This window comes from Ramularia collo-cygni (genome assembly GCF_900074925.1).
Source record: "Ramularia collo-cygni strain URUG2 genome assembly, contig: RCC_scaffold20, whole genome shotgun sequence".
Classification (NCBI taxonomy): Eukaryota; Fungi; Ascomycota; class Dothideomycetes; order Mycosphaerellales; family Mycosphaerellaceae; genus Ramularia; species Ramularia collo-cygni.
In genome coordinates, this window is record NW_019716274.1 from 320335 (window position 1) to 333672 (window position 13338).

Here is a 13338-nt window from a genome sequence, read left to right on the forward strand (position 1 = left end):
ATTTCAAAGTGGGGCTTGCTACTGTTGATTTTCCACAATGACCCCTCACTTTTTTGACATTTCACTCTCGAGTCTGGAGCTTCGTGCTGTAGGCCCGGGAGGAGATGATTATTCTTGGTCAGGGATGACTTTGGCCGAAGGGGAAATATTCTTCAACTCGGAGGAGAAACTCTCGTGAGACGCATCGGGCAAACAATGGGATATGTAAGACTTCTTACCCTCATCGTTTTAAGACCGCGTGGTGGAATGTGATAATACCGCTTGCGGTGTTGTGAAAGTTGCAGGCTCGTGAGGTCTTTGTTTACATCCCGGCACAAATTTAGGTTTGCGGAGAACGGGAGCTAAGCCCCACGCGGTGGTCGCGCCTTCCCGCCGCTAGACTCTGCCGACCTCATCACGAGATTTTTCTCTTCACGATCTTCCACCAGTATAGCCAGCGTCTAGGCTCGATTACCATTTCGGGGACTGAACGCCCGATACAAAAGGAGGAGGCGATGGTCAGCTTCGATTGGGCTGATTACAGGTGTCGGGAGACGATAATCTGTCACATTTCCGATCACAGATATAGCCAACTCTCAATCCCAGAGATGGAAAGACAGCGATAAAAAGGATTGCAGGGCGGCAATCGGCATCGACCAGGCGCATCTAATCTAGTGTTCACATGCTCTGCTAGACCCTCTTCTCACCCAGTAAAGTGCCACAGAGGCATCAACATCGCATTTGGGGATAGAACGCACTCGCCATTTCTCCCAGCCCGCCAGTCTACTACAAACTCATGTCTTTTGCCGGAGCGGACTATACCTGGCCTCTCGCCACGACAAGTTTCGCAGACATCTCAACGGTTCGTCGGAGGTATAGAGTAAGTGGTCTTCTTAGGGACGTCACTTCAACCCAAATCCAATCGATATATGATCAAGTGGAACATGCCTCGCCTTCCACCACGATACCTTTTCCGACAAAAACTTCACGTTCTGCAAGTACAACGTAGGTTGAGGAGAGACAAGATCAATGACCGCAAGGATCCTGCGACGATACCCAAGCAAGGGATGGAACCGGCCTCGGACTTCATCACGAACGTGCAACACCAGAACTTCAGCTCAAATGGTCTGGGCTGGATCACTCGGACTGCCGACCTTCCCATTAACTCTTCTTTTGTCGTGACACTATACGATAAACCCAGCTTACAGGGTTCGCGTTTCGTAATAAGACAAACCTCCGGAGATGCACGCGGATAAGGCGACGATCCGCTGGCAGATAAAGTATGTACACATAATATATCACGAGGCAATACAATCCTTTTACTCCCGACATTCCCATCACATGTCACTTCACTATGCTACTTGACGACACATGCAACACCTCCAGATATGCATGTGGTTAAGTAGTAGTCCGCTTCAAGGGTGAGTGAGGTACAGTACAACCAAGATAACATAATGTAATAATCCTCCTCCATTGCTTCTGACATGGACCTTTACAACTTCACTATGMTACTACCTGGAAGATCATCAATCTACCGAAAAATTGATACGTCAATGCTACGATTCGCTGCCGGTGGAAATGCAAGGTCTTATAGATGATAGATGCCTGCAAACCATGGATTAAATCATGAGAACGACCCCAAAGATCTCTCGGAAATCCTTATACACATCACACTCTTCCACCAACCCCAACACTTCTTCTCCACAATATCTACTACCCCCAAGTCCCACCACCACCCCTCCCTCCCCTCTTCTGCGCCGACAATCTCCAATCATCCTCCCCAGCAAACCGATTATGCAAAGGTTGAATCCTCTCCGCCTTCTTCCTCTTACTCAACTCACCTCCCTTCCCACCCGCAACCTTGAAGAAAGTAGGAGCAGCCTCCACCAACCATTTCGGCTCAATAGCAGTGACATTATGCATATACTCCCGACTCGTCTCCACCAAACTATGATAAATGACATGCTCGGCAGCTTTGCCGAATAATGCCGAAGCCGGGTGCATATAAACGGGGGTGCCTTCGACCAGAGTCTTGTAGCCTTCCGTGGGGTCTTTACGAGCGGAATTGCGAAAGAACCCGGCACAGAGGGCTTGTCGGACGCGTGTGGTGTCGCGGCCGCAGGAGATGACGTTCAAGCGATGGCGAGCGAGGATTTGGAGGAGTTGGACTCGGACGTCTTCGGCGCGGCGCATGCTGCGAGGCTGGATGAAATTTTCAAAACACCAGGCGTCGTTTTTGCCGCTGCCTTTCCACCCGTTGTAGACATTGAGCATGGTGAGGTGATCGCCGGCGGGGTCGTGGAAGCGAGCTTTCTTCTGGTCGGCTTGCTGTTGCTTTTCTTTCGGGCGGTGGAAGACGGTTTGTACGGCGGAGATCATGCTCACGATACTCAGCATTTCGTCTGAGCATCCCAGATCCACAGATACAATCAATGATTTGGCCAGAGCGGGATCCATGGGAAAGTCTGCCATTCTTCTGCCCAGCCGGGTGAGAAGACCTTCATCATCGAGCGCCGAGAGAGCGTAGAGTTCTTCCAAAGCTGTAAGCATGGTATTCGTAGGCGGAGGATCCATAAAGTCGAATCCGAGAAGGTCATTAATGCCCATGGCTTTCAACATCAAGATCGTGTTTGACAAATTCTGCCGTTGGATTTCCGGGATCGTAGTAGGCAGCATCTCAGACTGGAAAGCAGACTCTGTATACAATCTGAAGCACTTTCCAGGCCCCGTGCGGCCAGCTCGACCAGCACGTTGTTTGGCTTGTGCTTGGGAGATGGGTGTAACTTGCAAGCGATCCATCTGGAGCTTCGCATCGTACGCAGTCTGTTTGACGAATCCGGGATCAACGACGTAGTAGATTCCGTCAATGGTGATGGATGTTTCGGCAATATTTGTTGCAATGACCACTTTCCTGCCACCTGGTGGAGGGGGTTCGAAGATCTTCGAGGCGATTTCAGAAGGGAGGGCACCGTATATTGGCAGGACCACCAATTCGGGAACTGATGGACCAAGCGCTTTCATCCGCTCGTGGAGAATCTCACAACTGGTGTCAATCTCTTCCTTTCCTGTCAAGAAGAGAAGGATATCTCCAGGTCCCTCGGACAGGTGGATTTGCATGATTGTTGTGAGAGCAGAGTCGAGGTAATCGCTTTCTGGCTCACGACTGTACATGATCTCCACGGGATAGGTTCTTCCTGGGATTGTCAAGATCGGACATTCATTAAAGTAAGTTGAGAACTTTTCAGCATCCAGAGTGGCGGATGTCACAATAACCTTCATATCCGGTCGCTTCTTGAGCGTCTTCTTCAATAATCCAAACAGCACGTCCGTGGCGATGGTCCGTTCGTGAGCCTCGTCCAACATGATGACGCTGTACTTAGTGAGCTCCGGATCGAGGAGAATCTCACGCTGCATAATACCGTCCGTCATGTACTTGATCTTGGTACTTTCGGAAGTCTTGTCTTCAAAACGGATGGTGTATCCAACTTCCTCACCCAATCTGCATCCGACTTCATCACTCACACGAGCGGCGACGGACATGGCCGCGACACGACGAGGTTGTGTACAGCCGATGATGCCGTTGTTGGCGAATCCATCTTCAGCAAGGTATTGAGTGAGTTGCGTCGTCTTTCCCGATCCAGTATCTCCCACAACGATCAGAAGTTGATATTGGCGAACTGCTTCCAAGAATTGCTTCCGCATTTTGTAGGCAGGAAGAGACTCTCGTTGCTCTTTGATTGACATGTTCGACCTTTTTCCCAACTCGCTCTTGTTGGTCGCAATCTTCTTCCRTTCCGGCATTTCTGCAGCTTGGTTGTTATTCGTCTGTCGAAGATCGCTGGCGAATCTTCTATCACCCTTTGCGAYCATGGGATCATTCCATTCTTGAGCAAGATCCGTCTTTGCAGCTTCTTTGGCCGCCTTATCTTGAGCCTCTGACTGTCGCATATCGCGCCTCTCCTTGGCGAGCACATCTCCCTGCATGGCAGCTCTGTTCATACTGCCATCCGGAGCTTTGATGATCCGAATCGGGGAGAGCTCCAAAGACTGCTTCGTCTGACCGGCAAGGAATGGCGGCTCCTCCTCACGAACTTCAATATCGACATCTTCCTCTTCCTCAATTTGCTCTCCGTTGATGATGGCGTTGTACTCCTCATCCAGGTCAGGGTATTCCGAAGCCTTGACGACACCACTGGCAATCAACTGCCGAATCTCCCACCTCTCCGGACTCGTCATACGCTTCCGAGGTCTCCTCCCATTCCCCTGGGTATTGTCAAGCACCTGCACATCCCCGCCCATGGATACGCCATTCAGTCCCATAGCATTCGCTCCCGTGGCGCCTGTATTGATCCTCCTCGATGGTTGCAGATCCTGTCCAGTCCGTTGGTCCACCTCGGCCATGCTCAGACTGATGCGGTTGTTGTCCATCTTCATCACCTTGACCTTGACTTCTTGATTCCTCGACACCAAGTCACTAGGATGGTTGACCTTTCCCTCCGCCATGGCAGAAACATGCACCAACCCATCCACTTTGCCCTTGACTCCCTGCAGATTGACAAACACGCCAAAGTCCTTGACACCCGTCACTCTTCCATCGTAGATTTTGTAGAGAACCGGCGTGTCATCCATCGTCGCCGGGGGTTTCCGATCAAAGGAATCCCTACGACTCTTTCTCGATCGCGTGTCCGAAGCCTYGTGTGCACGCGTCCTTCCATATTCATCCTCAAACAAGTAGTCATCATTATTCCTCTTCGGACTTCTCGTTCGCGATCTCGACCGTCTGGATCTTTTCCGACTGCTTTCATTCCTCACAGGCGAAATGGGGCGTTTGGAAGAAGTCTGCGCTCCATTCTTCGCCGGATCTGCCAACCCCTCCAGCAGCGCAAAGGTATCGTCCAGCGCATCCTCCTCCACCTCAATCTCCTTGTCGGGAATGGCCAATCCGCGGAACTTCTGACTTTTATCCCCTCCATTCTGCCCTTCACTGCTCTTCTGCGCAGCCTTTGCTTTCCACGCAGGATGCAAAGCTCTGATCAGGCGATCGATACTCTCCGTCAAACTCGCGGGGAAATCGAATTCGGCCAGTTTCGATTTGAAGGCGTCGACATCGTCTCCGTGCTGCGAAATGACAAATTCGGCAATTGTCTTGTCGCTGATGCCCATATAATTGTTGATTTCGCTCGTCACCTTCGTCACCAGTCCCAGCAGCTCGAGTTCTTCCAGGTCGTCCATCGCGGCGATGGAGATACGACGGGGTAGTGGAGCTCGAACGCGGATCTTGATGGATGTGAAAGTGAAAGTGAACGTGAAAGTCAAAGTACGCGGGCTGTCCCGTGGAAAATGTGGGGTAGCGCCATTCGTTCACATGGGCGAGGATGGCAGCATAGAGCATACAATATATTGATCATTCAATCATCCTCATGGCAGTGCATGAACAGAGAGCTCACATACTTCAAGAAGCCCTCAAACTCACCTCTGCATGATCTTTCTGCTTCGAACGAAACATGTTCACATGATAGCAGTCCACAAGAAGAAAGAGATACACCGAATCAAACTCTCTCACTCTCATTCAAACATACACGCATCAAATCGTAATCGTCACAATACCATTCAGACATTATGAGAATTTTACCCTTTAATTCAAGGATTTCCCCCGCCCCAAACAGTACTCAACCACCAACCACCAAACCCCTGACTGGCCGCCATACCCACCCACTCCCTCATCTCCCCTCCATCCACAAAGGCAGCCACGTCATCCCCTCCCAATCGCGTATCAAGGCTGTTGAGCCATGCCTCCTTGCTCATCGCCCAATCGTTGGGTTGTTGTTGGGGTGCATGTTGAGGTTCAGCAGACATGGGTGGAAGAGGACCCGAGGCATGAATCGCATGYCCTGGACTTGAATACGCCGAGTGGAGTGGCGATGTCACTTGCATGGCGTGGTGGTGGAGGTGTTGTGAGGGAGGGTTGTGGACGTAGGGATTGGGAGGAGGAGGTTGCATCGGATATCCCGAAGTCGGAGCCGGCCAATTTTGGTAGGTGTGGTGTTGTTGTTGTTGATGATGCTGAAGATAGCCCTGTCGATTCTCATAAGGTGGAGAGGGTTGCGATACCGAAGGCGTTGTGCCCGCTGCAGAATGGCTCGCCGGGGTGGGAGGTGCGCCACCTGCAGTATCTGAATACGTAGGACGCAAGTTGTTGGCGTGATGATGACTGTATCCGTGATGTGGGGTTGCCTGTCCCTGAGGCGACGTCTGCTGGTGGTTCCGTTGAGGGTAAGAGTCATAGCTCCTAAACTGGCTGACGGGAGCTGGCAAAGTCGGTTGATGGTTGGGAGGCGCAGCAGCGGTGTTGATCGCACTCCAAGTTCCTGCATCGGARGTTCGGGGTGGCTCAGCGCCCGTCAGACGCTCGCCTGGTCCTTCGCTTTTGACCTCGGAATCGGATCTGCTGTCATCATACGCCTCATCCAGTGCCTTTGAATCATCGTGCTGCAGGTCTCCCATCTCCACATCCTCATCTTCAAGGTTTCCAAACTCCTGCAATGTCCTTTCCAGTAGTCGGAATTCACTCAAACCTCCTCCTGAGCCTCCCTCTCTCAGACTGAGATGCCGTGTGCTGATGGGGCTGTCTCCCTCCGAAGAACTCTCCATTGTCTGGGAGCTTTTCCGATAATCGCTCTTCAACTTTCGAAAGTACTTGTGCATTTTATTGATCGTCTTGAACCACCCGTCGGCCATGTGGAGTTTGGGTCGCATCGACCCAATCATCTCCAAGGCCTTCCTCGCAGCCTCAAACCCCTGGCTTTCACCAGCTCGGGAGCTGTTCAGATGTGCTGCTGACGATGACGCTGTACACATGTATCCATCCGGGTCCATCCATGGAAAGTTTATACAATAGACACCATTGAACGCAACTGTATAGATGGCGAAACCAATAATGGGAGTCTCAACAAGCGCACTCCACTCCTGGCAAGTCCGGACCAGATCGATAATCTCTCGAGCCGACTTGAAACACTGCCGCGCGGTATCCTCCCAGAAGCCAGGAGGAACGAGATATTTATCAGCCGGAAACAGAGGTGGATCTACCGGGCCCTCGGGTTTGGCGCAGCGGATTGGGATGAATGGCACATATTCGCGATGTAGCATTATCTGGCATAAGAGATACACAGCATGCACCAGAGTGTACGGTGTCGATGTCTTCATGCTGATGTGAGCTTGGGTGTTTTGAGGGGTGAGGGCGTTTTGTCGTGGTAGACTGGCTTTGAATTCCTGACATTGTCGGCGGAGTTTGAAAAAATTGCAGCGTGGATCCCATGGCGGCCACTCCTCAATTCTGTACATGTTRGCAATGTCTGGGATGTAGAACATGGTCGACTCACCTCCGCCCACCGCTGCAAGCCCACTTAATCACCTTGCCATAAATCTCCAAAACCTTGACATAGCGGCTGACCAGTCCCTCCTCAGGTCCAATCTCCATTCTCCCCTTTTCCTCGTCATTCTCAAGTGCCATGCTCCTGGGCGAGGCAATGTTCAGGTCGGGTGTACAATTCGCGGTCCCTAGCATCACCGATTGTTGTCGTTGACTTTGAAGATCCGCTCTTCCGGGAATGGTATCAGTCTTGTCCTCTTCACCCAGCATAAGAGTCCGAACTTTCTCCGCGAAGAGGAAAGACCGCTCACTCGCTGGAAGCTGAATTCTAAGCTCTCTTGCGAGCAGCATCTGAGGTCGGTATTTGCCACTACTGAGATATCGGTCCATGATGTAGCAGCTCCAAAATGTTCGCCTTCGAATCTCTTGCTGAATAAAAGCATCGTCGCCAGATTTTTCCGATTTCGACATTTTACGATCGGGATCAACGCCCATGCGCTCTGCCTCGCACTTGAGCGCTAGTGATCTCGACATTGGTTCGTCGTCCAACTCCAATTCGTACTGTAAGCCCATGGCCTGTGCACATCTAATAGCGATTCCCACAAGCAGCCATGCCTTTGCTCCTCTGCACATGCCCCACTCATGCAGTCCAAGCATGAGAGTGGCCTGAACTCGATTGATGTCGTTGTGTGCACGGTTATCGCTCCACAAGTTCGCCATCTGTCGATTCGCGGCCGCGGCGTAGTAGTCGGATGCGATTAACGGATTGCTGGCCCGTGTGGATGACGAAGGAGAGTGATGCGCGACCAGCTTAGGGTGGAACCGAGCCGTCAGTGCGAGAAATGCCAGCAGGAACTCGGTCGAAGCAGGGGGTCTGACCCCCTCTGGAGGTGCACTCGCATCGTTGGGTGGTGGACAAGCTGCCTGCCGAAGGGGCCTGAGAAAAGTAGGAGGATGTAGGAATGGTAGATCCGCAGAGTAGTGGATTTGGAATATGTCAAACAGCTCTTGCCATACAGTCGGCGTGAGCACTCTCATATCCAGCGCATCGAGTATCGGTCTGGAACTCTCCCGCGAGGCCGGTCCGGCATTTCCGACCCAGGCGCTCGTACTCTTGCGCGCTCGCTGGCGTCGTTCGCCGTCTTCACCCCGTCCCGAGAGACTGTCACGTCGTCGGCTCCCACTGGCCAGCGGCGATGGATAAGAGCACTCCCTGCCCGAGTTGTCGCACGTCCTACATGTCGTTCCGATCCCGTTGTTCACACATTTGACCTTGGACCGCCGGCATCGTATACATGCGATGCTGGATCGCATTCGGCCTWGCGCCTGTGCCTGCGCCTGACCGCCAGCAGCTTGCGGGTGTGGTATATGGGGCTCTACCGTAGCGGTGGGCTGGTATGAGCTTGGAGCGCCTTGGATGTTCTCGTGCATTGGGCGGTCGACCCACGATGATCGCCAGAGTGGTGATGGTTCGACTTTAAGATTGGAAGTGCTGGTGTCGCTGCGCTCGCCCGTATTGCTGCTGCTGCTACTGCTACTCCTACCAACAGCTTCTATCTCTTACTCCTTCCTTTCCCTCTATCCTCCCCTTCCCGGCGGCCCAGTCTGTGGAAGATCGATATAACGGCTCACGTACGCTCATGCACGGCAAAGCGGCGCGTTCTCGGCCCGTTTGGCGTCGGAAGATTCCGTGGAAATGGCAAAGGTCAATTTACAGTCGTCACAAATCTCTGCACGCCCGGGCGGAGTAAGAGGAAGATGCGTCTATGTTGACCGGGAAGCGCATGCATTTCTGCGGAAAGCAAGGGTCGATCAATTGACCACGACTCAGTATGCTTTTGGGGAGACCAGCATACCATAAGCCATCCATAGCCGAAAAGCAAGCACTCCACGCCGTGTGAAGAAGCAAGGGAGACGCGGGTAGATTTGGCAGATCTAGACCACAAGCAACCAACTTACGTCTTGCTACCTTATCTACGGAGATGTTCCCCATCACCAGCAGTCTCATCGTAGAATGATACAATGATGCTTTTTCACATATCATCTATAGCACAGACGACTTAAGTCATCCGCCCCACAGATTATAGTGAAACATCTGCCGGACTCGGCAGATGCGATATTTCTGTGGTACCTCTCAAGCTACCAAATGTGTAGCTCCGTGCGGTATTCACGAATCACCCGCTCATTGGTTGAGACTCCAACGGCGCTACGAATTGCATGCTCTGATTCTCTGAAGCTGCCACAAGGACGAAACTTACGAGACAGCCCAACACAAAGTCGATGAAACCCGTTATACAGCTGACACCGGCGGCGAAATCGTCTGTGGAGTCTAAAGGAAATGGAATCATCAGAGTTGAGTCCGCACAAACGGCGGCGGGGTACCAACTTCCGAGGTCACACAGCGGACCTCACTTCCGGTGTGCTTCCTCAATTCTGGTGTTGCACCTGTGAGGATCCGTTGCTTCGGGAAATCACGCACAGCTCCTGACAACGTGGAATTGGCTGCTCATGCAGGGTGACGATGACCCGGTCGGAAGCCTCTATTAGGCGCCGTCAAGATGTTATCGTGCCCGAGGACGCAAGGACTTTTCGTTCGACCTCGATCATGACGCTTTGATAATGAGTTGGTCTGACGGCTGGAAGCTTAGCAAGAATGCAAGATGTGCCATGCATTGCGTAGAGCGATACGGTGTCCGTTACAAAGATCATCAAGCTGGCGGTGTCAAACCGAGATCTGCATCAGTGGAATCGCTTGGCCAAGGAAGTCTCATGCTCCGGTACTCCGGTTGATGCTCCTGTCTTCATGCTGGCTGGAATCCACCTAAGGTGTMACGAACATATCTCGATAGCCGCGAGGGGGACAAATGCTGCAGACGCTGAATATCTTCGGAAAGGTTACCTATGTATAGCTCGAATGGGGCAACAGATCCCGCTGTCTTAGAACCAACTCTCGAGACGGCAAATTAGAGCGGCAGCAATGCAATGTCCTTGATCTTCTCATAAATGGAGTAACTCACTGTCTCTCGCTTCGCAATTTACTATTCAAGACATCTAAGCTGGAAAGGTAGCTTCAGATCTTACACAAGAAAAAAAGTGAGTGATGCTCTGGACCCAGACTAGCGCCGGCTGTTTCCACACCAATCGAATCGCAGCACGCAAGGGGAGCAAGTGAAGACCGCCCTTCCATCTCTGCGCTCTCCCCACGATTTGACCAAAAAAGAGGCCGGAGAGGATTGCTGTTTTCCCTGGACTTAAGCTAGCGCCGGAACTATCCGGGCCAATGACAGATTTAATATGCGAGGCCGCTCCGCTCTTTCAACATATCACTGAGATAGAAAAGAGAAGGAGGAACTGGCACTCACCCCTCGATAGACGACTGGACTTTCGTCGTACATTCACCGAATGAAGATATTTGTTCATGCAGTCGACTATGCGTTCGTCGTTGCAAAACCTCTCCTTTCTTTCGGCGAGTGACCTCTTCCAGTGATCAAATCTTCGAATGTCACAGCCAAAATGGTGGGTCAACCACATTCCTTCCTTCAGCAGGCTGATCAGTCCATGAAATTTGACACAGGCCTCAGGTACGCAAGGAGAAAAGTGACAGTGGTGAGATTCTCCGCGCCCAAGAGTACCTCAGGTATCGACTGCCACAATCTGCCAACCGGACACATGGGGTTACATGGCACATCCACCACCTAGACGCACGAAAGACATAATCCACGCATCGCAGACTCAACCCATGGATCTGTTCCATGCGACGCTACTAGCAAACTATCTTGCATGAATCACAAGAGTAAGCCCCGGAGTCGTCTCCGCAATGTGGCATTCCAAGGAGCCGCCCCTGGACCCGGCGTATTGTCAACACAATGTCATAAATGTACCAAATACCTGGTTCTCGTGAGGAATGGCGCCTATATGCGCTTACTCGACTAAGTAGAACCGCAAGGGATGTGGAATGTCGATGGTCTCCACGAAACGGGAGTACGCTTTTAAACTGTGGCTCGGTACAGTTTTGGATGCTAGACAGATGTAGGCCGCGTTCCTCTGGGATGAAATAGTGTTTGAAGAGTGAGTGGTCCAGTGCCTGAGCAACAGGTAAGCAAGGTGTATCACAAAGATGGTGATGATCTTCGAGTTCGTTCTAGTCTTTGTCTCATACCCATCTTCTCTATCAAAACCCCTTACCGGCGCTGGAAGTGACACTGGAAGCTCAGACCTCGTTCTCTGCCTAGAGATATTCGCCCACATCACTCCGCTACGGTATGCTCACTGATCTCTCCTACGTACTGCCTGGGCCTCCCAGCAATGCAAATCTGCGGACGATGCTCGGACCTATCTCGTCGTACTCCGCCTTGGTATGGCAGTAGCTCCTGAACTCTGGTGTCTGACCAAGAAGCGAGCCTCCGAACCATGGACCATGTCGCTGCCGTTTGTGCGTAATGACTTGAACTTCCAATCCGCCACTCTTGGCCGCATTTCCTGCCTTGGCTTCCGAAGCCGCTATCCTTGCATCTACCAAATGACGAATGTCTCGCTGTAGTCGACGGCCGAACTGGTTGTATAGGGTGGATCCACCGGAGAGGACAATGTTCTTGTACAGACCTCTTCGGACATCGATGGGTGATGTCTGGATGACGGTGTCCACAATGTTTGGTAGTGGAGTAAGAAAGTCAGAGCTGTAGATTTCGGGGTTGAAGAAGATCTCAGGCGCGAGGAAGCGTTCATATCCAACGTCCACCGTGACGCTCTTRCCACCAGGCTGCTTGACCTCGTACTTCTTGAATCGATCATCTGAGTCCCGGTCGAAGCGTGCGAATTCCTTGACGATATCAGGGCAGACATAGCAGAACTCCTCCTTTATCCGCTCGGCAGTCTTCAAGCTACTGTCTGGCTCGCCTCGGTCACGGAGAAGGGATTGCACAAAGTAGGTGATGTCACGGCCTGCAATTGGGATGCTCTTGATGCTGCTGCCAATGACGTAGCCTTCTGCGACAGGAATGACGTGGGTCACACCCTCACCGGAGTCGATAACAGTTCCTGTTAATGAGCGATCCTGGACTTTGGATGAGGTCCACGAAGCGGCAAGAGCGAGTACGGCTTGAACGGCAATGTAAAGACCTGCGCAGTTGAAGGATTCAAACATGATTTCGGCGGTGTTTTCGCGATTTTCAGGTGGGTTAAGAGGTGGCTCGGTCAGGAGGAAATGGTGGTCTTCAGGCTCGACTCGCAGGTACTTGAAGATGCTGTTGGACCAAAAGCGCTCCATGTGGTCCTGGTGAGAGTGTTAGCAAGGCTCTGGCACTTTCCCAACTGTCGATGTCATATATCTTACCCAGTTCTCAATTTGTCCATGTCGAATGGGGTAGTGTAGTCCGTATCCTGTGTTCAACATCAGCTTCCTGTCCTACCATCCTTCCAGCCATTGCTAGGCTTACCAGGACCCGATGATGCTGCCAGCGCCTCGTCTCCGATGAAAAAGTCCAAGTCCTCCGTTCCTCTCTTTGCCGACAAGTGACCCCCAGGCCCTGCGCCGCCTGTCAAAAATGATGGCTTRTTGGCGACCGCGGGGCGTCCGGAGCCGGAGCCTCCACCTGCCGCTGGGCCTTTGGTTGCAATGGCGGTGGGAAAAACGAAGGAGGGCGAGTCATTGCCGGCGAATCCTAGCTTGGAGTATCCGGTACCGCTGAAGAGGTGTTAGTGGTGAGGTAGTAGAGCTGTGTAGAAAGGTTGGCGCATACTTGTCCATGACAACAGCAGGAGTCTGGTTCGCCATGTTGGCGGTGGAACGTYAATGCGTACGCTGGGAAATGTGGTATCGGCAGACTGTTTGCAGATAGAGTATGAGATGCAGTGAGAAGAGGTTCCGCTTGCTCGTCCTCTGCTTGGTCTGCGAATGTGATCGCCTGGACTGGCCGCTTAGATGTTGCGTAAGAAGCGCCGCCCCGCGATCGCTGCAGCGCCAAGACCACTGTTACCTCGAAACGTTGTCC

At 52.2% G+C, this 13338-nt stretch overlaps 3 protein-coding genes; all 3 read right to left on the reverse strand.

The window, feature by feature from the left end:
• Nucleotides 1–1692: 1692 nt before the first annotated feature.
• On the reverse strand, nt 1693–5211 carry RCC_09964 (probable ATP dependent RNA helicase; the record flags this gene model as incomplete). The annotated part of the gene is made up of 1 exon (XM_023775201.1): nt 1693–5211. The coding sequence occupies one exon, from the start codon at nt 5209–5211 to the stop codon at nt 1693–1695; it is 3519 nt and encodes a 1172-aa protein (XP_023630969.1).
• Nucleotides 5212–5619: 408 nt separating this feature from the next.
• Nucleotides 5620–8779, reverse strand: RCC_09965 (related to C6 transcription factor; the record flags this gene model as incomplete). XM_023775202.1 has 2 exons in its annotated part: nt 5620–7312; nt 7359–8779. The coding sequence occupies 2 exons, from the start codon at nt 8777–8779 to the stop codon at nt 5620–5622; spliced, it is 3114 nt and encodes a 1037-aa protein (XP_023630970.1).
• Nucleotides 8780–11627: 2848 nt separating this feature from the next.
• On the reverse strand, nt 11628–13121 carry RCC_09966 (actin-related protein Arp2/3 complex, subunit Arp3; the record flags this gene model as incomplete). XM_023775203.1 has 4 exons in its annotated part: nt 11628–12620; nt 12681–12727; nt 12784–13031; nt 13087–13121. 4 exons carry the CDS (start codon nt 13119–13121, stop codon nt 11628–11630), a joined length of 1323 nt encoding a protein of 440 aa, XP_023630971.1.
• Nucleotides 13122–13338: the final 217 nt, after the last annotated feature.